The sequence below is a fragment of the Rhinopithecus roxellana genome, chromosome 5, assembly GCF_007565055.1.
Source record: "Rhinopithecus roxellana isolate Shanxi Qingling chromosome 5, ASM756505v1, whole genome shotgun sequence".
NCBI lineage: Eukaryota > Metazoa > Chordata > Mammalia > Primates > Cercopithecidae > Rhinopithecus > Rhinopithecus roxellana.
The window spans coordinates 43,034,538-43,055,945 of NC_044553.1; the positions used below are offsets into that span (position 1 = coordinate 43,034,538).

The 21,408-nt window shown below is 40.9% G+C and overlaps 1 protein-coding gene across 2 annotated transcripts in view; it reads right to left on the reverse strand.

Moving 5' to 3' along the window:
* Positions 1-13,020: 13,020 nt before the first annotated feature.
* The window catches only part of NEDD4 (NEDD4 E3 ubiquitin protein ligase), a 173,615-nt gene continuing 165,227 nt past the window's right edge, over positions 13,021-21,408 (reverse strand). For both annotated transcript variants that reach the window (XM_030931102.1, XM_030931101.1), the window contains 5 exons: positions 20,308-20,367; positions 20,119-20,226; positions 19,085-19,181; positions 16,622-16,694; positions 13,021-16,110 (listed from right to left, as the gene is read on the reverse strand). In XM_030931102.1, the coding sequence (XP_030786962.1) occupies positions 16,008-16,110; positions 16,622-16,694; positions 19,085-19,181; positions 20,119-20,226; positions 20,308-20,367 (441 nt within the window). In that variant the 3' untranslated portion in view covers positions 13,021-16,007. The remainder of the gene's footprint in view (positions 16,111-16,621; positions 16,695-19,084; positions 19,182-20,118; positions 20,227-20,307; positions 20,368-21,408) is intronic.

The window sequence follows — 21,408 nt, forward strand, 5'->3', positions numbered from 1 at the left end:
AGAAAAGATGTTATTCGAGGAACTGCTATACATGTATTTTTTCTTATATTCCTTCTTTATTACATGTAGGATAGCATACTATCAATGTTCTTTTGCATGTTATTTTTCACTTCACAGTATATCCTAGAATCTGCTGATACCAGGTTTATACTCTTATTTTATTTTATTTTTTTGAGACAGAGTTTTGCTGTTGTTGCCTAGGCTGGAGTGCAATGGCGTGATCTTGGCTCACCACAACCTCCGCCTTCCAGGTTCAAGCAATTCTCCTGCCTCAGCCTCCCAAGTAGCTGGGATTACAGGCATGCACCACCACGCCCAGCTAATTTTTATTATTTTTAGTAGAGATGGGGTTTCTCTATGTTGGTCAGGCTGGTCTCAAACTCCGACCTCAGGTGATCCACCTGCCTCGGCCTCCCAAAGTGCTGGATTACAGGTGTGAGCCATTGCTACGGACCTCCTCATTCTTTTATAGAGCCACTTAGTACTTTACTTTATGGATGAGCCATAGTTGATTCAATCAGTCTCCTATGATTGAGCATTTAGATTTGTAATGGCCAGAAATGATGCAATGAATAACTTTGTGCATATATATTTTTTCACATTGTTAGAACTATATCTTCAAGATGATTCCTAGAAGTGCTATTGCTGAGTCAAATTGCATATGTAGTTTTGTTAGGTATTGCCAAATTCTCTTTGCAGTTTGCATTTCTACCAGCAATGTATGAGAATGCCTGTTTCCTCACAGCCCACAGAATGTATCACCATACTTTTTTTTTTTTGCCAATATGATAGCTGAGTATCTGACTGTCTAATCTGCATTTCTCTAATTATGAGTGAATCTGAACAGTTTTTCATATATTTGAAAAAGATCTTGCGCATTTTCTGTTGGGTTTTGGTCATTTGTCCATTATGTTTTAAACATCTTTATCAACTTCATAATATACTACAAAATTCACCCCTTTCAAGCATACCGGTTTTAGTGTATTCACAGAATTCTGCATCCAAACACAATCTGAGTTTAGAACATCTTCATTACCAAAAAGAAACCCTAAACTCACTCCCTATTATCCCTCATCCCTCAGCTTTATGCATTTACTAACCTACTTTCCGTCTTTATGGATTTGCCTATTTTAGACACGTCATATAAACGAGTCATATAACATATGCTCTTTTGTGACTGACTTCTTTCTCTTAGCATGACATTTTCAAGGTTCATCCACACTGCAGAATGCATCAGTATTTCATTCTTTTTATGGCTGAATATTCCATTGTATGAATATACCACATTTTGTTTATCCATTCATCAGGCAACAGACATGTATGCTATTTCCACTCTTTGCCTACTGCTAAAAGCACCATTTAGAAAAATGTCAATTTTCGTTCTCAGATTTAAGATGCCACCTTTAAAATCTACTAAATTTTTGATATGTACTCTGGTCTATTTTGGGGCTTTCTATTCTGTTTTACTGGCCTATTTATCTATTTATGTGGTACTACCACACTTTTAATCACAGAGGATTTATAGTACAATACATTTCAATGTCCTATAGAGTTACTCAGCTTTCATAGCTTTTCTTCAGTGTTTTCCCACCTATTCTTGGATATCTGTTTTTCCATGTAAACTTTGATATCAACTCATCTAAGAAAAGTTATTAGTAGGCCAGGCACCGTGGCTGATGCCTGTAATCCCAGCACTTTGGGAGGCCGAGGCAGCCTGACCAACATGGAGAAACCCCATCTCTACTAAAAATACAAAATTAGCTGGATGTGGTGGCAGATGCCTGTAATCCCAGCTACTCGGAAGGCTGAGGCTGGAGAATCGCTTGACGCTTGAACCCGGGAGGCAGAGGTTGGGGTGAGCTGAGATAGTGGTGAGCTGAGATCACGCCATTGCACTCCAGCCTGGGCAACAAGAGTGAATCATAGTCTCCAAAAAAAAAAAAAAAAAAAAAAGCTTGTTAGTATCACATTAGGTTTTAAATTAAGTTAGGGAAAATGACGTCTTTATAATGTTGAGTCATCCTATGCAAGAATAGAAGCTATCCTTTCATTTATTCAAGAAAGCTTTTGTTTCAGAAATGTCAAATTACATTTGAAAATGTACTTGTTTTTTAACCACATTAGGGACTGTATTTTTTTCAGAACGTGATACCATACAAAATGGATAAAATATATATCACATTGTCTGCAGAAAAAAACACCAATATCTTAAAATGCTAATCTGACTCACACAGTTAAGTAATGTTTTAAAAGCCTGTAGTCTGATTGACCAGTGCCTCTGATGAAGTTTTTATCAATCTCAGCTGCAGAAGGACGCTTTAGGCCGCCAGGAAATGCCAGAGATACAGGATTATTTTCTTTTTTGGATCTTCCTCTCAGTGCTCTGCAGGAAGCCAGATCTTTCCCACCTAAACCATAAAACTTCTTAAGATAAACAGTTTCTCTCTTCTTGAAGAGAGGGAAAGGGAGGCTGATATAACCAGTGGTGTCAGTGATCTGAGATAAAAACTGTCAGAATAAAGTAAAGGAGAAAAAGTAAGCATTTAAGTGTTTGTAGTCAGGACAGAAAGCCCTTGTAATAGATCAGGTGTTGGTTATATTGCAGATAATTGACACATACACATCCACACTTTCTACCCTCATACACATACACGCAGAGGTGAGAGGATGACAGAAAAAAACTTATCAAGACACAGAGAACAAAGAACTCAGAGGTATAGAACAAAGGCCCTCAGTAAGCCACCCTAGCTGAAGAATCTTTACCACGGCCTCCTCTGTAAGTCAAGTCTGGTGTTCTGAGCCAAAAGCATCTCAAAACATTAGATTTCTAATTGGTTGTAATATTTAACTATTTAGGACATTTTATCTATTGCTGGTATTCAAGTTATTTTGAGAATACTGTTCACTGCGAGTCCTGGTTTAAGAATCTAAGAAGTCTGTATGAAAAAATGCAAATCTGGCTAGGTCCTACTGCCCATTAGTCCCTGGATCAGGAATGGACAGTTTACATTTCATTTATCTACACCCACAGTGTCTGGAAGAGAGAAAGAAACACTAACTATATGACTGATACTCCAGATAGAGGGTCTGCCTCCAAACCTCACCTGCGGGTCAGGCTGAGTGAGATTTAGGTGAGCTCATTAGTCCTAGACACAAGCTCTGAAGTTGTAGGGTCAAGATACCACCCAGAGAGGCTGACTTCACCTTCTAGACCTGCTCCTAATTTGCAGGGCAGCCAAAGACAAACCCTTGCTGTGTCTTGTTTTCCCTTTCGGAGCTAGCAGATGACAATGACAAAGTGTGCCCTACCTCCTTTACTGGCATTTAATAAGAGGAGACAACAAATGTGAAAATGCATTAAAGTGAATTAAAAGTGAGATCTGAATGTAAGAGTGATTCAGTGAATTGTGTTCCAGCATTCTTCAATGTCCTAATGAGGAAGAAAATGAACAATTAGATAGCTTTCCAGCATATTTATCATGGATTTTAAAAGTATCCACTCACTTAGTGACTGAGTCACTCTTCCAACCTCTGTTGTATGCATGTTAGATCATTTTAAAAGGGCTGGGAGGCCGGGCACCGTGACTCACCCCTGTAATCCCGGCACTCTGGGGGGCCGAGGTGGGTGGATCACAAGGTCAGGAGATCGAGGCCATCCTGGCTGACACAGTGAAACCCCGTCTCTACTAAAAATACAAAAAATTAGCCGGGCAAGGTGGCGGGCGCCTGTAGTCCCAGCTATTCGGGAGGCTGAGGCAGGAGAATGACGTGAACCCGGGAGGCGGAGCTTGCAGTGAGCCGAGATCCCACCACTGCACTCCAGCCTGGGCCACAGAGCGAGACTCCATCTCAAAATCATAATAATAATAATAATAATACTAAAAATAAAAGGGCTGGGAAACCTCTGTTCCACCAGCTGAAAAGACTTCCAAGCCCCCATAACTTGGCAAACAGACTTCGGATTGTGGCCGTCCCACATTGCTGGCAGAGTGGGCTGAGGTTTGAGTCAAAGGAAAAAAACTCTGGAAAAGATTTTGTAGACTCAGAGATGTAGTGTCTGTTATATGTAACTAGGGAACCAATATAATTAAGGAAAACCTCACATTTTTGTCTGTGCCTCTTGATGTAAGCATGTTTGCCCTGAGTTCATGCCCATGGACAGTAAACATCTTTTGGGTAATTGAATACTTGGAAGTATTTCATGACATAGAGATTTGTGAAATACTTCTCCTACATAAAACCCCAAGTGAAATCTTATGCAGATAAAATCATTCAGACAATGACCTATGCTGTGACAAAGACCATCACTGCCCACACTGGAAACTGTTCCAGCTGTTTCTCTTGGTCTGAATTGGTTTCAGGTAGACACAGCCTAAGATAAAATGGCAATGCTGAGAATATTGGTCTTCTAGGCTCTTGATCTTCTATTTCAAGGCTCTTTTCCAACCTAGGAGAAATGTCCCTTTTTCTAACCTCTATCAATACTGGAACAGCGCTTATCTTTTACTGTCAATACATTTGAGGTCAGAAGTCTTTCCCTTTGCATTATAATTTCAGTTTTCTAAGTATGGAAATGAAAGGCCTTATTTGCTATTAAGTTTGGCCATCAGAAAACAGGTGGGGGCATATTTGGTTTCTCTTGAACCTCACCATTCCTGCTATGGGGGCCAGCCCCGAGAAAGAGCTACATTTAGTCATTAAGGAGACTTGAGGGTCATCTGCTATGTGGGATACAAAGGCAGAGAGGAGGGGCTCTCTCTCGCTCCCCTCCAGGGTCTGCTACCTTACCTGGTCATCCATCCTGGGGCTGCCAGGGGCTTATTACAGGTAGTGCTTGAGACCACACAGACTCTAGTCCAATCCCTGCCAAGGAGCCTGCATCCTTGTGCTCTTTTAGGCCTCCCTAGCTCATCTCTAATCTCTATTTCCGTTTCTTCAAGACTCTTCCAAGGGCCTCAGAGCCCATTTTCATTGTGCTTCTCCTTCCCCAGGGCCACCTGGCCGGTTGCAGCCTCCCCACTCCCCATCCACGCAAACTTCTTCATGGAGGTCACAGGGCTGTTACCCAGCAGTGACGTTATCCACAGGTGCAGTGGCCAGAGCTCCTACAGCTTTCGGCCTTCTAGCACCTAGATGCCAAAGTGAAGCAAGAGGACCACTTTACAATGCAAGGCACAGGCAAAGTCTCAGGTGAGAGCAAGTGCAGAGAAATTGGGCCTCGCACCAGGGAGATTGGGAATGGGAGCCAGGTCATCAGCAGCCATCAGGCTACGGCTGTGCGCACACATGTGCAGGTGTGGGGAGGAATTCCACCCTGAGTGGAACAGGACACCAGAGAAAACTGTTGGCAATAATTCTAGAACTTGGAATACCTAATAGAGACAAAAGAAAAACCTAAACGCCTCCTTTTGGCTAGAAAAACACTACCAATTCCACTGTTCATAGTCTCCCCCGACTTACCACTTATTCTATTAAGTATAAAATATATTAGAATTTGCTTATCAGAAGTGATGTTTGGTAATTCAATCAACTTTCTTAGTGTGCTGCACATATAACAGGGTCTCCTCATGGGCTAATGATTATTTGCTAATAACCTCCATATCTCTACCCACCTTTAGATCCACAGCCGCCTGCCGGCAGCCTCCCCTCTGACGTCTTCGTGATCCTGTTTGTTTCAGTGGCGGCACCAGCTCTCATCCAGCTGGCTCAGTGAGAGACTTAGGTGTGGGCCTATACTCCTGTCTGTGCCCTTCCTGCCCTTCCCTCTCCAAAAACAAGGGCAGTTCAGCCTCCCCACATCTCTGCACCCTGGCTTCTCCAGGCTGACTTCAGACCGCCAGCATCTCTCCCCTGTGTCACTGGAACGCTCGCCAAACTAATGCCGGCTCCCGGTCTTGCTGCCCCTGGAGAAAGAATGAGCTTTCTAAAGTGCACATCCCATCATACCACCCTTTGGCTTGTAACTTTTGAATAGTTCCCCTATTGTTGACAGGATACAGGTCAGATTCCTTTCACCATCAAATCCCTACTATTTCTCACAATATAATCTACTATTTCTCACAATATAATCTGCTATTTCACCCACTGAGAGTAACTCATAATGGCCTCTGATGATCCCTTGTTTGATTTCACTCTTTCTTTTTCATGGGCCACACGCACTGCTGAAAATTAGAGGGCTGGTTCCAGTTCAAAGCCTTCAGCTGGGCTGAGCTCCATCTGCAGTCGATTAGCCCTTCTGATCGCATTCTGTTATTCTCCTTGCACCAGAAAAAACAAACAGATGCCTCTCCCACAGTCTATGCCTTCCCCTCAGTGTCAGAGGTTGGCTCCCAGGTGACCCCCTGAGACCTCCTCAGCAGTGGCCTTACCCTCCTAGTTGTCCTGTCTCAACAGTGCTTGTGATTTCTAGCCGTTTTTTTTCTTTTTTTCTTTCTTTTTTAAATTTTTGAGACAAGGTCCCACTATGTTGCCCAGACTAACCTCGAACCTCTGGGCTCAAGTGATCCTCACGCCTTAGCCTCCCAAGTAAGCTGAGACTACTTGGCGTGCTCCACCATGCCCAGCTACCGGCTGTTTCTTTCTGATAAACCACCCTGATGCCCATCTGCCTCTGTTCTGGTGATGATCTTTCAAGGTGCTAGATCCAGCACTTCATACTGAATGCTGCTTCCCAGGCATTCCCAAGTTTGCTTCTGCCCACAGCTTCCATGACCTTCAGTAGGGAACACCTTCAGTATTGTTGGCACCACCTCAGAACTTGGGGGGTGACTCTCAGCAAAATTCCTGTCTCTCTAGGAGCTACAGTGGCACACTCAGGTGTGACTTGGGGGCTTAGCCTACCTCTATGTAATCCACATCAGCCTCTCACCCGAGCCACCGCTAGTAAATATATAACCTAAGTGAAAGTCATGTGCTTACAGTGGAAACGCGGCTCCTCCTCGAACCAGACCACCATCCATAAGCTCCTGAGTGTAAATCATATTATATTTTTTTATTTTTGGTGTAGGCATTTTAACCTGGCTGTGCATATGTATTTTCTAAACATTCTACAATTTGCACATGTTCCATTTAAAATAAAACAGAGTAAGTGATTTTAAAATTTAAAGAGGTGAAAGAAACCGTAAGAAAACAGACGCTTTAAATGAGGTGGTTTCAGCTGGGTGAGGTGACTCACAGCTGTAATCCCAACACTTTGAGAGATTGAGTTGGGTGGATAACTTGAGGTCAGGAGTTCGAGACCTGCTTGGCCAACATGGGGAAACCCCGTCTCTACTAAAATTACAAAAAATTAGCGGTGGCAGGCACCTGTAATTCCAGCTACTGGGGAGGCTGAGACACAAGAATCGCTTGAACCCGGCGGGGGCAGGGGGCAGAGGTTGCAGTGAGCTAAGATTTTGCCACTGCACTCCAGCCTGGGTGACAGAGTGAGACTCCATCACCCCCGCAAAAAAAAAAAAAGAAAAAAAAAAAGGTGGTTTCAAAAGAAGGCATAGATTTTATAAAAGAGTTAACAATTAAATACATGCCAGAGTACTGCACAAACTTTTGGAGAACAGAAGACATGCAAAAGTACTTCCAGTCTTCAACATGAAATAAGTCTGAGCATTGCTTTGTATGTTTGTTGGCTATTTGTATTTTTTTTTTTTTGCTTCAGCTTTTAAGTTCCGTAGTACATGTGCAGGAAGTGCAGGTTTGTTACATAGGTAAACATGTGCCATGGTGGGTCTGTTGCACAGATCAACCCATCACCTAGGTATTAAGCCCAGCATCCATTAGCTGTTCTTGATGCTCTCCCTGCCCCCCGCCGCCACTGAGAGGACCCATATGTGTTTTCCCCTCCATGCGTCCATGTGTTCTCATTATTTAGCTTCCATTTATAAGTGAGAACATGTGGTGTTTGGTTTTCTGTTCCTGCATTACTTTGCTTAAGATAATGGCTTCCAGCTCCATCCATTGCAAAGGACTTGATCTAGTTCCTTTTTATGGCTGCATAGCATTCCATGGTGTATACGTACCACATTTTCCTTATCCAGTCTATCATTGATGGGCATTTGGGTTGATTCCATGTCTTTGTTGTTGTGAATAGTGCTGCAATGAACATACGTTGGAACGTATCTTTATAACAGAATGATTTATATTCTTTTTGGTATATATCCAATAATGGGATTGCTGGGTCAAATGGTATTTCTGTTTCTAGGTCTCTGAGGAATCACCACACTGTCTTCCACAATGGATGAAATAATTTCTAAGTGTAAATTTTAAATTTCAAAAAGTGACTGTCTAGATTAGAATGTTGTTTGAATTTCAACATTTGGCTTTCCTGGAACAACTTCTTCCTAGTCTCTGGGGTTCCCTGGAGGAAGCAAAATAATTTAGCAACACTGTGAGGTGAGCCATTTGTAGCTGCCTCTCAATTCCTTTATGTTGTGTGGCAGTTTGGCCTTAGGCCCACGGATTCCAGCACTGTCCAATATGGCAGCACCAGCTACATGTGGCTATTTCAAATGTGGCCAGTCTGAATTAAGATGTGCTGTAAGCATAAGGTACATACTGGGTTTCGAAGACTTAGTACCCAAAATGGAAAATATCTCATTAATAATTTTATATTAATCACATGTTGAAATGATTTTTTATTTTTAATTTTTTTAGATGGAGTTTTGCTCTTGTTTCCCAGGCTGTAGTGCAATGGGGCAATCTTGACTCACTGCAACCTTGGCCTCCTGGGTTCAAGTGATTCTCCTGCCTCAGCCTCCTGACTGGCTGGGATTACAGGTGCCCCCCACCATGCTTGGCTAATTTTTTGTATTTTTAGTAGAGACGGGATTTCATCATTTGGCCAGGCTGGTCTCAAACTCCTGACCTCAGGTGATCCACCTGCCTTAGCCTCCCAAAGTGCTGGGATTACAGGCGTGAGCCACTGCGCCCGGCCTGAAATGATGTTTTGGATATACTGAGTTAAATAAAATAGATTATTACAATTAATTTTCTTTTTACATTTTAAAACATGGCTACTAGAAAATTTAAAACTACACGTTGCCTGCTTTACATGACTATTAAATAGTGCTGGACTAGTCCTAAGATACTGTAGGCTCAACTGTGTCTTAATATGCCTTCCAAAGGTTTGCAGTATGTGCTGTGTATAACTCCTTTCCCCTACCTTGTCAATGCCTATATTAGTAATTAGAGGTCTTGACAATAAATCCCAAATTCCGTTTCACAATGTCCGCGGAAAGAGATGGAGCAAGTATATAAATTGAGCCCCTGGGGGAACCACAGATATTCCAGAGTCCTAGTAGTGACTGAGTTAGTACAGCTTTCTTTTTTCTCTTCTCACACTTCTTTTGAAGGGGTAGACAGGGATAAAATGTTACAGAATTCCTCATAAAACCGCACACCGTCACCATCTATTCACAAGCATGACCCCATTCCAACAAACAGCAATACTAAAAAAGCGAACCTAGTTGGCTGCCATCCATCAATCACTGAGAATTTGGTTATCCCTTCAGAGGGCTAAACATAGGATATTTCACTGTCATCAAGTCTGGAAGAATATTTATGCTACACTTGGACTTATGCCCAGTGACTGGGTATTAACAACGTCATTAATCTGGATAGTGTTTTCAAGTCCAGCATCAGTGAAAATCCTGTTTGTTTAAACTGAGATTATCTTAGTTCACTGTGCTCATTACCTCCTATTAGTTTGAGAAAATACGCTTGAAATTCTCATTTATAAAATATTCTTGTTCCAGAAAAACAACTTCAGGAAGGCATGATGTTTGCCTCGATAATAATTGATTATTTTTCAGAAGAGAACTTTAAGTCAGGACCTAAATAATGAATAGAGTATAACTCATGAGCCTATAGTTATGGCTTTAATCTTTGGTTAATTTCACGAGGAGAAAAATCTTTGTTCGAGAGTCATATGATTGCACAGGAACTTTCAGTTACTTGGGCGTTTGGAGGCCCTCCCTTGCACTTCTCTCCAGAGATTTAAAGCAGTTCTAAACACATCTGCAGAGAATGATCAGCAGCTCTAGGCTGTGAACTGCTTTCTTCCCTTCATGGCTGTAGTCTGATTTGGACCCACCTCATAATCCTGACCATGATTTCACTGGAAAGACACCAACCTTCCCAGTAAAAGGAGCAATTATGGCTTTTCATTTCTCTTTATATAAGAAGCAAGATTGTAAGGATGAGTTGAATATAATTTCAGGCCAACGCAACCTTCTGGTATTGAGAAAAATACGAATTGATGGCTCATCTGAGAGTAGTGACTTGTGAATTTACAGCTGCTGAAGTGGAATCTTACCGGCTGTTGTTACCATTAGTTTATCTAGCTGGCCTTTCACTGACAAAGAGGGAAAAATGAACTGCACGTTATAAAATTAGATATATATAAGTGTTTTTCAAGGTGAATCTCCATAATCCTTTTCTATCCTTAGCCTTTACCTTGTGTGGAAGGCAGAATTTTCTAGTAATGATCTAGGAAATATCTCATCCTCCTAACGTATGCTGTTTATGAACGTGATAAGACCTTGGTCCCATGACTGTGTTCTGCCTAAGGTATAATTTTCTATTCTTTTTTTTTTTTTTTTTGAGACGGGGTTTTTTTTTTCCGTTTTTTTTTCTTTTTTTGAGTCGGAGTTTCACTCTTGTCACCCAGGCTAGAGTGCAACGGCATGATCTTGGCTCACTGCAACTTCCACCTCCCGGGTTCAAGTGATTCTCCTGCCTCAGCCTCCCAAGTAGCTGGGATTACAGGCATGCACCACCACGCCTGGCTGGTTTTTGTATTTTTAGTAGAGACAGGGTTTTGCCATATTGGTCAGGCTGGTCTCAAACTCTTGACCTCAGGTGATCCACCTGCCTCGGCCTCTCAAAGGGCTGTGATTATAGGTGTGAGCCCCCATACCTGGTCAGTACAGTCAATTTTCAAAAAGGAAAACTATTCAGGTGGGCCCGATCTATTCAAATAAATCTTGAAACACAGAGAACTTTCTCAGTCTGGTGGCAGAAGAGGGCAGCCAAATGGGAAATCAGAGATTAGAAGCATGAGAGGCATTGTTGGCTTGAAGAGGGAGAGAGGGCCAATCCATGAGGAATGTCGGTGACGTCGGAAAGTTAAGAGTGCCTCCCAGCTGCCATCCAGGAAGAAAACAAGGACTTCAGACCTGCAGCTACTAGGAACTGGATTCTGCCAATAATCGGAAAGATCGTGGATGCAGGCAATAGCCCCGACACCATGATTTTGGCTTTGAGAGACCCTGAGCAGAGAACCCTAAGCTAAGACCATCTGCACTTGTGACCTACGGAACTCTGAGATAATAAATGAGTATTGTTTTTAGCTGCTAAGTTTATGGCAATTTGTTGTGCAGCCCAAGAAAACGGATATATCTTGGTAATTTGTTGGATTCCACAGCTTTTCTTTGTTGTGGTTCCTAAATCCACAAGCTGTGTTTACAAGCTGTGTAGCCTTAGGTGTCTTACTTGTCCTTGAGCCTATAAAACTTGTCTCACTGAGTTTTTATGAAGATTAAATGAGATCCACATAAAGTGTTTACTGCAGAACCCCGCACTCAGCAGGATCTCAATCAAGCTCCCTCTCTGCTTGAATACTTATGTAGTCCCCAATATCCACCTAAATACAGAGCTCCTGCACATTTTTGCAGTTCCAGGCACACCATACATGCTCCCAAATGGATTCTATACACAAACAGTCTTTTAAAGCTCAAATTCATCCAATATTTGCATTGGGAAATGAACATACAAAAAAGATGGATACAGAATTGTGTTTGTCCTCAAACTGCCCAGAAGTCTGTAGGACAGAATTACGTAAACAAAGAATTGTAATGCAATGTCTTCTACACTAGTATATACCAACTGCTGAGGCCACAGCACCTTTCCACTGTGTCCAGAAAGTGGAGTTACTTATTCAAGTAGACATGAGAAAGGAAAGCACTCAGGTGGCACTGAGTCTGCAGTGATTAGGGGCTGGAAGGACTCTGATCTGGAAGGGAACGAAGGGCGCCTGAGTGAGGTATGATGGAAGGTGGAACTGAGACCTTAGGCTGAGGATGGACTGCACTCCATGCCAGCCTCCATGCTAACGGGTTTGTGCTTCATGCTTTTGGCTCTGGGGAGCTCTCAGGTTTTCTGGCGGTACAGTAACCTGATCAAATCTGTGGGCTAAGAAGGAAACACTGGTTGTGATGGAGGTACTGTATAGGATGCATTGCAGGGGAAGAGATGAGTGGAACAGAAGCAGAAGGCTAGTGTAGTGATAGGCTTTAACTTTCAAGGAAAATACACAAAAATCTACTAAGACTCTTTCTTCATAGTGAGGTCCTGACATTCTAATCTTCGTTTAATATCATTTATAAAATAAATATCTGCCGTGATGGACAGCAAAGCAAGGACTTCTTGTACAAGTGGGGCATGGTGTGGGTTAGCTGCTGTCCAAGCTGGCTAGAACAGGAAGGGTGGAAGCAGAGGGCCATGGCCTGAGCCCCCCAAATTAAAAGCTATGGTCTGGACTGTGGCAGAAACGTGGGGCTGGAACAGCACCTTCCCAGGCTGGCTTGAGTGGGTGGGACTGGATTCCCTTCTAACTGGGAAACTAATTCTCATGCTTGAGAGGAAGGAGGAAAAGACACTTTGTTCTGAATTAACACTCGGAACTCTTTTTCTCATAGAAATGATGTTATAAATAGTGGTTGGCTACGAGACTGGCTTCTCTGATGAGCAGCAAGGTGCCTGAAATCCAGTCCATTTTTAACTGTTAATTTTATCTTCTGGATATTTCACTAACAACCAGACTTATGCAATATGACCTTTGTGTAAAGTGGAAATTGATTATCTGTGGTTGAGAGTTTATAATCATGTTAGTTCATCAGGTAATAAGTTTAGGATTGCATTGAGAATGTAACGTGTTGCTGTAAGGAACTAGACCAGAAGACATCACCCAGCATACTGACTTGGAAACACTCCTATTTTATAATGAACCACAGCTGTGTTTTTTTAAAAATCAGAATAAACTTTATTTGTGGATTCAAGATTTTAAAAAATGATTTTATACTTTAAAGTGTGCAATAAATTTTGATATATCAATCTTGATATATATATTTACCGTATCAGAAGATTTTAAAAAGTCAGTTTATAATCAAAATGAATTGTGTTTAACTTGATACTTACATGGAATAACTTCAGTATTATAAATAAAAACCTAAAACAAACACCATTTAAACTTGAGTTCTGACGAAATGTATTTGTAATACAATTTTATGTTACAATTTTTAAATTAGAGATTGTAGGTTGAAGTTATATGCTTATAATTTCTAGAAACATATGATGTCCTTGCTTTATGAAAATGATCCTACTGACTGTCCAGCAGTAGAATGCATTTGAGACACTTTTCTATATGGGAATAAGGGCCTGTGTTGCTTGATACACATTCCTTCCGGACCATGAGCCTCCAGTGGGAGACGAAGGGGATGAAGGTCTGCAGCTGGGGACTGGTGGCAGTGAGTCTGGTCTCATTAACACCGTGTTCTATGAGTTACAGAATCATCCAAATGAGTATCAGCCAGATAAAAAGAAAGCTTTGTATTTTCTCATGCTTAGATACTTCACAAACATAATATTTAAATAATTGCAGCAAAATCCTATTTGAACAAAAATAATTTTCCCATTCCATTCTACATAATGAGGACATTTCCAAAATGCATTGGCCCAAATTACTATTACTTTGCTGATACGAAGAAAATGAATTATGATGGTAAGATCCATATACAGATATACACATGTGTATCTATATTTATTTATGTATTTAATATCAGATATGCTCCTACTTCCTTGTCTCTTAGAAGTCACTTTACTTTTAAATGATTCTTTGGGAGTGTGGTCAATTTGCACACCTGACTTGACACAATCTGATGGTCAGCACAAAGCACCTTCTGATTGTATAACACTTTACAAAGTACTTTTTGCTTTCTCATCTGTCTGGAACTTATGACAGTCTGGCATGACATTGAGGGTGGGCATGATTATTCTCATTTGACAGATGAAGAAATATGAATTCAGAGAGGTTAAGAAAGCTGCTTCAGTTCACATGGCTGGTGAGAGGTCAAACCAGGACTATCCCTGGTGTTCATCCTTGACTGCTGGTTGACAATGGTGAAGACAAAACGCAGGGTACGTTCATCTGTGAATTGCTTCCCTGAAACCATGCTGATGATGTGGTGTTTGGAAAGTAGAAAGTGGTTTTGCTACTGTCGTATTTCAGATTTCTATCAGGTGCTAATGAGTACTCATCATGTTATACCCCAACAAACTTAAACCAAGAACCAGAGGTACTTTTTACAGTTCTCACAGGGTGTATATATATATTTAAGAAGATTCACAACATATATTTACAATTATTCCTAAATCACCAAGATACCATACTGAGAAATAGGTTTAATCTTTTTAAGAGCATTTTCTATATAATCATTCCAATATAAGGATGAAATAATGTAAGTATGAAATATAAATACAATCTTGGCATACTTTATCTTTGCAGGTGTGCTGGAACCTAGAACACTTTCCCTTTTGCCTTATTCTGCTTACCCCTACTTTTGATTATTTTACAAATTCATCGACACATTTGCAAATTCCTTGAGGATCAGGACTCAGCTTCTCTGAAGCTGACAACCCTTACCCCAGAGCATAGCACAGCGCTATGCACGCAGCATTCAATAAATATTTGATGAATACATGTACATGGTCTTTATGTACTTGAGTTTGGTTAAAGGAAGATTTGAACTGTAGCATTTTGCCTAGAGAGTTCTGGATTTGTAATAAAAACATTGTCTTCATAGTAAACAGTATTTTTAAAAGGCATAAGAAATAGTAATAAATTTAATACAAATTATGCATTATAACAACTCTTTGGTTATTTTAAACAAATCATTTGGTTTTTTTTACTAGAGTGATACTAAAAATACAAAAATGCGACTACAGAAATTAGCTTAATCTGTAAACATAATAAACCCTGTAAACATACATTTACTACATAATTGTACAAGTGTAAAGAATGTCTAGTAAAGGCAAGTGCTATCCACTTCATTTAGTTCTTCGAGGCATACTTAGAAATACTGCTTTGTGGATCTTTAATGTCTGAAGAAGGAATTCTTCTAACTACACTAAAATGAAAAAGTGATGACTATGCCAATGGTCAAAAGGATATGCAGGCAAGAGAAAAAGGCTTTAATACTTTTTACTCATTGCAAATATGGATTTGCTTCACATGTCTTATGAACCACCTGTTTAGTAAAAACTGCATATTAACAAAAGCCAAATACTTTGAAAGTGAAGAAGTAAACAGTTTTTCTGTGAGTTGGCTGGAAATATAGGTAACACACTTTCCAAGGTTTTTTTCCAAAAATCTAATATATTAGATTTTTTCCAAAAATCTAATAGACGCAGTAAGGTGCGTAAGGCAGGTCTACAAAATAATAAATAGCTGCGAGTAGCACTAAATATATTGTAGTTTACTCAATAGTAAAATATTTCTTTTTTCAAATTTCAGTTTTCCATCTCAAAATGCATCAAACTTTTCACACGTGACACTTATCACAAATATTTCACAGTTATCATCTCAGTAGTTTAAGAAAAAACTGCCTGGCAGATACTATACAAGAGGTAAATGTTAAGGACAAAATTCACTATTTAAGTCACACCGGACTTATATCCTATTGTGTGAACTCTAAAGCCAAGCGTGGTGGTGCCTGGCTTTAGGCAGGCACCTAACTCTAAAGACAAAATGAAACAACTGTGTAAATGCAACACATTATTTAAAAGTGATTGAAAGTAAGTTGTTATACTATTTCTTCAAATGCTTTTTATAGGATTTTCTTCAAGATCTGGGAAGAATCAGTGGCCACATTTTAGCAGTTCCCTGGAATATTTTAAGTCAAGATTTTGATTGTAAAATGATGGCAGTGAAAACACTATAGATTGTTATTTGTGATCTAATCAACTCCATCAAAGCCCTGAGTGTTTTCAATTGCCATCTGAAGTTTATCCCATAATTCTTCAAATGATTCATAAGGTGGCAGGTCCAGGCGATTAAAACTGAAAGAACAGAGAGGAACTGGTTATGAAAGACACTGAAATAGCGGCAAACAGAGCGACGCCTCTATTCATGATGAGGATGTGCCAACACCACCAAAATACGTCTTTTCACCAGGGGTAGAAGTAAGATGTAGGACTGGGTTCTGGGCATGGATACTCTGCACGACTCCTTGTGGAGTCCTGCCCCCACCACATCTTCCAAATGTCTGAGTTCCTCTTTCATTTCAACCTCCAAAATGGAATGTTCTAGCCCCTCTTGGGACAGCCCATCACTCAGCACTCAGTTTAGATGGGTCTCTCTGATCTTCAGCTACCTGGACTTCAAGCCCGGGCTGACTTGGTAACAAAACACACGTTCGTTGGGTTAGTGTCACCAACTCCTCCTTACCCCTAATCCATACCTGCCAGCGACATAACACAGAGGAGACTAGCCCTGCTGTAGCTAGACTAATAGTCAGAGGAACCTCACTCTCTGAGGCTTTGTTTTATCATGGTCCAAACAACTGCTTACCAGGTATGAGCTCTTGGCAGCTTTTCAGGAGTACCCCACTGTTCAACTGTAAATGATTGTGGTCCGTTTGAACCTATAAGGAAGAATTTATTTGGTTTCATTTACTCTCTACAGGGATCTCCAGGCATATCAAAACTTTTTCGAGTGTAGAACCTACACACACAGGGAACTAATCTGGTTTATTTATTTATTTATATTTTAGAGATGGGGTATCCCTCTGTCACCCAGGCTGGAGTGCAGTGGTATGATTCAACCTCACTATAGCCTCAAGCTCCTGTGCTCAAATGATCCTCTTGCTTTAGCCTCCTGAGTAGCCAGGACTACAGATGTGCACCACCACGCCTGGCTAACTTTTAGAAAAATTCATTTTGTAGAGATGGGGGGGGGGGGCGGTCTCACTATGTTGCCCAGGCTGGTCTTGAACTCCTGGCCACAAGCCATTCACTCTGTCACCCAGGCTGAAGTACAATGACGTGATCTCGGCTCACTGCAACCTCCGCCTCCTGTATGCAAATGATTCTCGTGCCTTAGCCTCCCAAGTAGCTGGGATTCCAGGGGTGCACCACCACACCCAGCTAATTTTTGTATTTTTAGTAGACACGGGGTTTCACTATGTTGGCCAGGCTGGTCTTGAATGCCTGACCTCAGGTGATCTGCCTGCTTCAGCCTCCCAAAATGTTGGGATTACGGGCATGAGCTACTGCACCTAGCCAACTTAACATACTTTTTATTGGCTATCTAATATTAAATTTTAACATTTTGAAATAACTTATTTCTATACATACAGAAGAATTTGACTTTATATTCTAACACAAAGAACTCTGGCTCTCTGTGTGGCATATTTGCCCCAAATTTCAAACAGTGCATGAAATCAGTGGATGGTTATAGGGTTGGGTTACATAAAAGAGGGAAGAGAGGCCAGAGATGGAAAGGGGCATTTGTTTGCCCTGCCTTTATTTTTCACTACCAACTGGTTGAGGCAGAGAAGAGAGAGGAAGGGGAATCAGGTGAAACCACGAAAAAGAAAGAGGCTATGAAGTCCAATTAGGCAAAGAATGACTGAATTGGTTAGTGGCAAAGCTGACCACTTTGAGTGGTTACTCTAGGTAGAGAAGTAGCAGCTGCTTGATCAGTTCTGCAAACACACATTAATGAGGCTTGGCAAGCTGACCAGATTTGCCATGAAGAAAGGGTTTAGCTATCCCATCAGATGGTCAGCTTCTATTTGCACAACAAATTCAGCTTAGCAATCTCCTAGGCAGCAGTCCCGACTTCTAATCCCCAGGACAATCCTAATCTTACTCGTGGTTCTGAGTAGGGCTCCCACTTCAGCTACACCCTTTCTAAAAGATTTATTCTTGGATTCTTGGTATCTTTAAAAGCAAGTAAATATCATTCCAATAAACAGAATATGAATCAATGTAAGAAAAGTTGCTGCAATCTACATCAGAAATGGCACTTTTAAACAAAACACACCTCCAGTTTTATACATCAACTGAAAAATAATTTGATAGAATACATAGAATCTTACTTTACTGAAAACTGCATTAACTATTCTAAAAATCAAGACATATGTGCAGTCTTCTTCCCAGTCCTGGCGCTTCCCCCAGGTAATGAAAAATAGTAGCCTAATGAGATTCTCTACCCCTATCTTGAAAGGAAGAAAAAAAAAAAAAGATTTCATGATCAAATAAGTTTGGGAAACAATGCTTTTGTTTTCTTCTAACAGTAAAGGTTCTACACAAGTCCTGAAGAAATCCATTTAACTTTGTTTAGTCCAGCATTTCCCTAAAGGTATTCAACTTAAATACACTTAGTGACATTCTGTGAAACTTCAAATGCTATCCTGAACTATCACATTAGAAGTAACGCTTTTTCTTTTTTTTTGAGACAGGGTCTCAGTCTGTCACCCAGGCTGAACTACAGTGGTGTAATCTTAGCTCACTGCAACCTCTGCCTCTCGGGTTCAAGCAATTCTCCTGCCTCAGCCTCCCGAGTAGCTGGGACTACAGGTGCGCACCACCAAGCCCAGCTAATATTTGTATTTTTGGGTAGAGAGGGGGTTTCACTGTGTTGGCCAGGCTCGTCTTGAACTCCTGACCTCAAGTGATCTGCCTGCCTCGGCCTCCCAAAGTGCTAGGATTACAGGTGTGAGCCACCCCTCCCGGCCAAGGTAATGCTTTTTCTGTAACTGACGCATACTGGGCATAGACTCTGAAGTGACAGAAGGGAAAGTGACTCAAGTCATTTGATGTTTCCAGTTTTCCCCTTTATTATCTGATTAGAAGGTGTAAATATATTTTAGCCTACTCCAGTGTCTCTAATGGTATCTTTCAAAATCTTAATTCTTTTTAAAATTAAGCTAAATGTTAGTAACTGATGGAAGCGTGAGGATTCATCAGCCATGAAAAAGACAATACGCATCACTCCGTTTTTTTTTAGTGATCTATGGAAATTCCTTACCATATAGTTCAGCAAATCCATTCATAGGCACCCGAGATGTGCCAGTGACAAACTGAAGTAATCTTATTCTTTTTTCCGAATCCATCATTAAAACAGCCTGAATAAGATAAAAACATCATTTAGGGAACAGCACTGGGAAAAAGGTAAACAAATTATCCTGAAACATAAGCTATCAGAATTTAGCTAGAATATTAATAACCCCTTACTAGATGTGGATGTTTCTTTTCATTAAATTTTTATTTATGGGTGGTTTATAAAGTTCTTGAAAACTTTATTTGTAAGGCTACATGGCAACTTTTTAGAATGGGATTATAACCTAATGAAGTAACAAAATTTCTCTTGAGATGTGACTTACGACTTTTAAAAATTATATGCTGGGCGCAGTGGCTCATGCCTATAATCCCAGCACTTTGGGAGGCTGAGGTGGGCAGATCACTTGAGGTCAGGAGTTTGAGACCAGCCTGGCCAATATGGTGAAACCCGTCTCTACTAAAAATACAAAAAAATTAACCAGGCATGGTGGTGCCTACTTGTAATCCCAGCTACTCGGGAAGCTGAGGCAAGAGAATTGCTTGAACATGGGAGGCGGAGGTGGCAGTGAGCTGAGATAGCACCATCGCACTCCAGCCTGGGAGACAGAGCAAGACTCCATCTCAAAAAACACATTATATTAATATTATTGAATGGCATACACATTTCTCTATGAGACATTTTAAAAGAGACACTCAGGAGTCCCTAGGAATACCCTGCAGGTTATTACAAGTTCTTTCAGGGTCCCTACTTTAGTAGAAAACTAAGTGCCTGTCTCAGCCTGCCATTCCACTTACTGCCTTCTGAACATTTTACTTACCTAGTAATAGTTATAGACCCAGAAGGTGCATGTATACGGCACAAAATCAAAGATCATTTTTGCTGGTCTGTATATTTTTCCGTGTCAGTTAAATGTAATCCACCAGTATAGTTAATCAAGAGTTGACTTAAATATGATTCAATCTATCAAAAAGTAATTTACGAAAACAGAAGTTTCAAATTACCTTCCAAAACCACTGTATAACCTGATGATTTGCACTGTAGCCATTTTTATACTTTGTATGTTCCCTCCAGTCATTCACATCGACATCTCCCAGTCCACACATAAGAAGCTACGTAAGAAATGTCAAATTATAAACAAGGAAAATAATGGGTTTGAAATTTCTGTTCCAACAGAAAATGTTATGTCTTACCTCTAGTTCATTTTCATCAAAAATTTTGATGAGATCCTGTGGTATTAGTTCAAAGAATCCCTAGAAAAAAGATGTATTTAAAAACCTGATGGACAGGGCCAATGGCCTTTCCTATGCTCCAGCTTCTGGGTGCTACTGGAAGAATCCCACAGACACACAAGTTTCTACCACTACACAATCATGGGCTCTTCACTGAGATCTCAATATTGGCCAGAAAATGTACATGTGCACAGTCTGTTCTCTCATTTATTCCTCAAAGTGGCTATTTTTAAAACTTCCTGTGGCCAGGCACAGTGGCTCATGCCTGTAATCCCAGCACTTTGGGAGGCTGAGGTGGGCGGACTGCTTGACTCAAGGAATTTGAGACTAGCCTGGGAAACATGGTGAAACACTGTCTCCACAAAAAAATACAACAATTAGCCAGGCATGGTGGTGTGAACCTGTAGTCCCAGCTACTGGGGAGGCTGAGGTATTCCAGCCTCGGCGACAAAGTGAGATCCTGTCTCAAAACAAGAACAACAACAAAAAACAAATTTGCCAGCCTTCTCAAGCCTCCACATCACCCCTTCTTTACCGTAGGTAAGTGTAAGTTCTATTTGAGGGAAAACAGAGGCAATTATGCATGACGGAACTCCCTCAAGCTTCTGCATGCCTGCGTCCCAACCATCACCAACACCTGTCATGGCCTCATTCCCGCCGCAGTGGAAGACAGAAGTGCCACCTCTTCTTTCAGGCTAGGCCTGCACCTGTGCTTCACCTGCTCCTCAGGGAGGTCATCTCACTAGACCTCTTTCTCTTTATTGGCTCACTCTGTATGCATTTAAATTTGCTCAAGCCATATCTACCTTTAAAGCAAGCAAACAAAAAACAAAAACAAAACTAATGACCGTCTTTTTCCCTTCACAGGCAAGTTCTTGACAGTGTTATACACTTAGCAAATCCATTCACTCACCTCCCATCTAACACTCAACCCACTGCAATCAGACTTCTACACTACAGCTTCCTTGAAATTGTTCTGGAAAAAGTCAAAGACAGCTTTGCAGCTATATCTAACAAACACATTTAATTCCTTATCATATTTGACTTCTTTGCAGTATGATA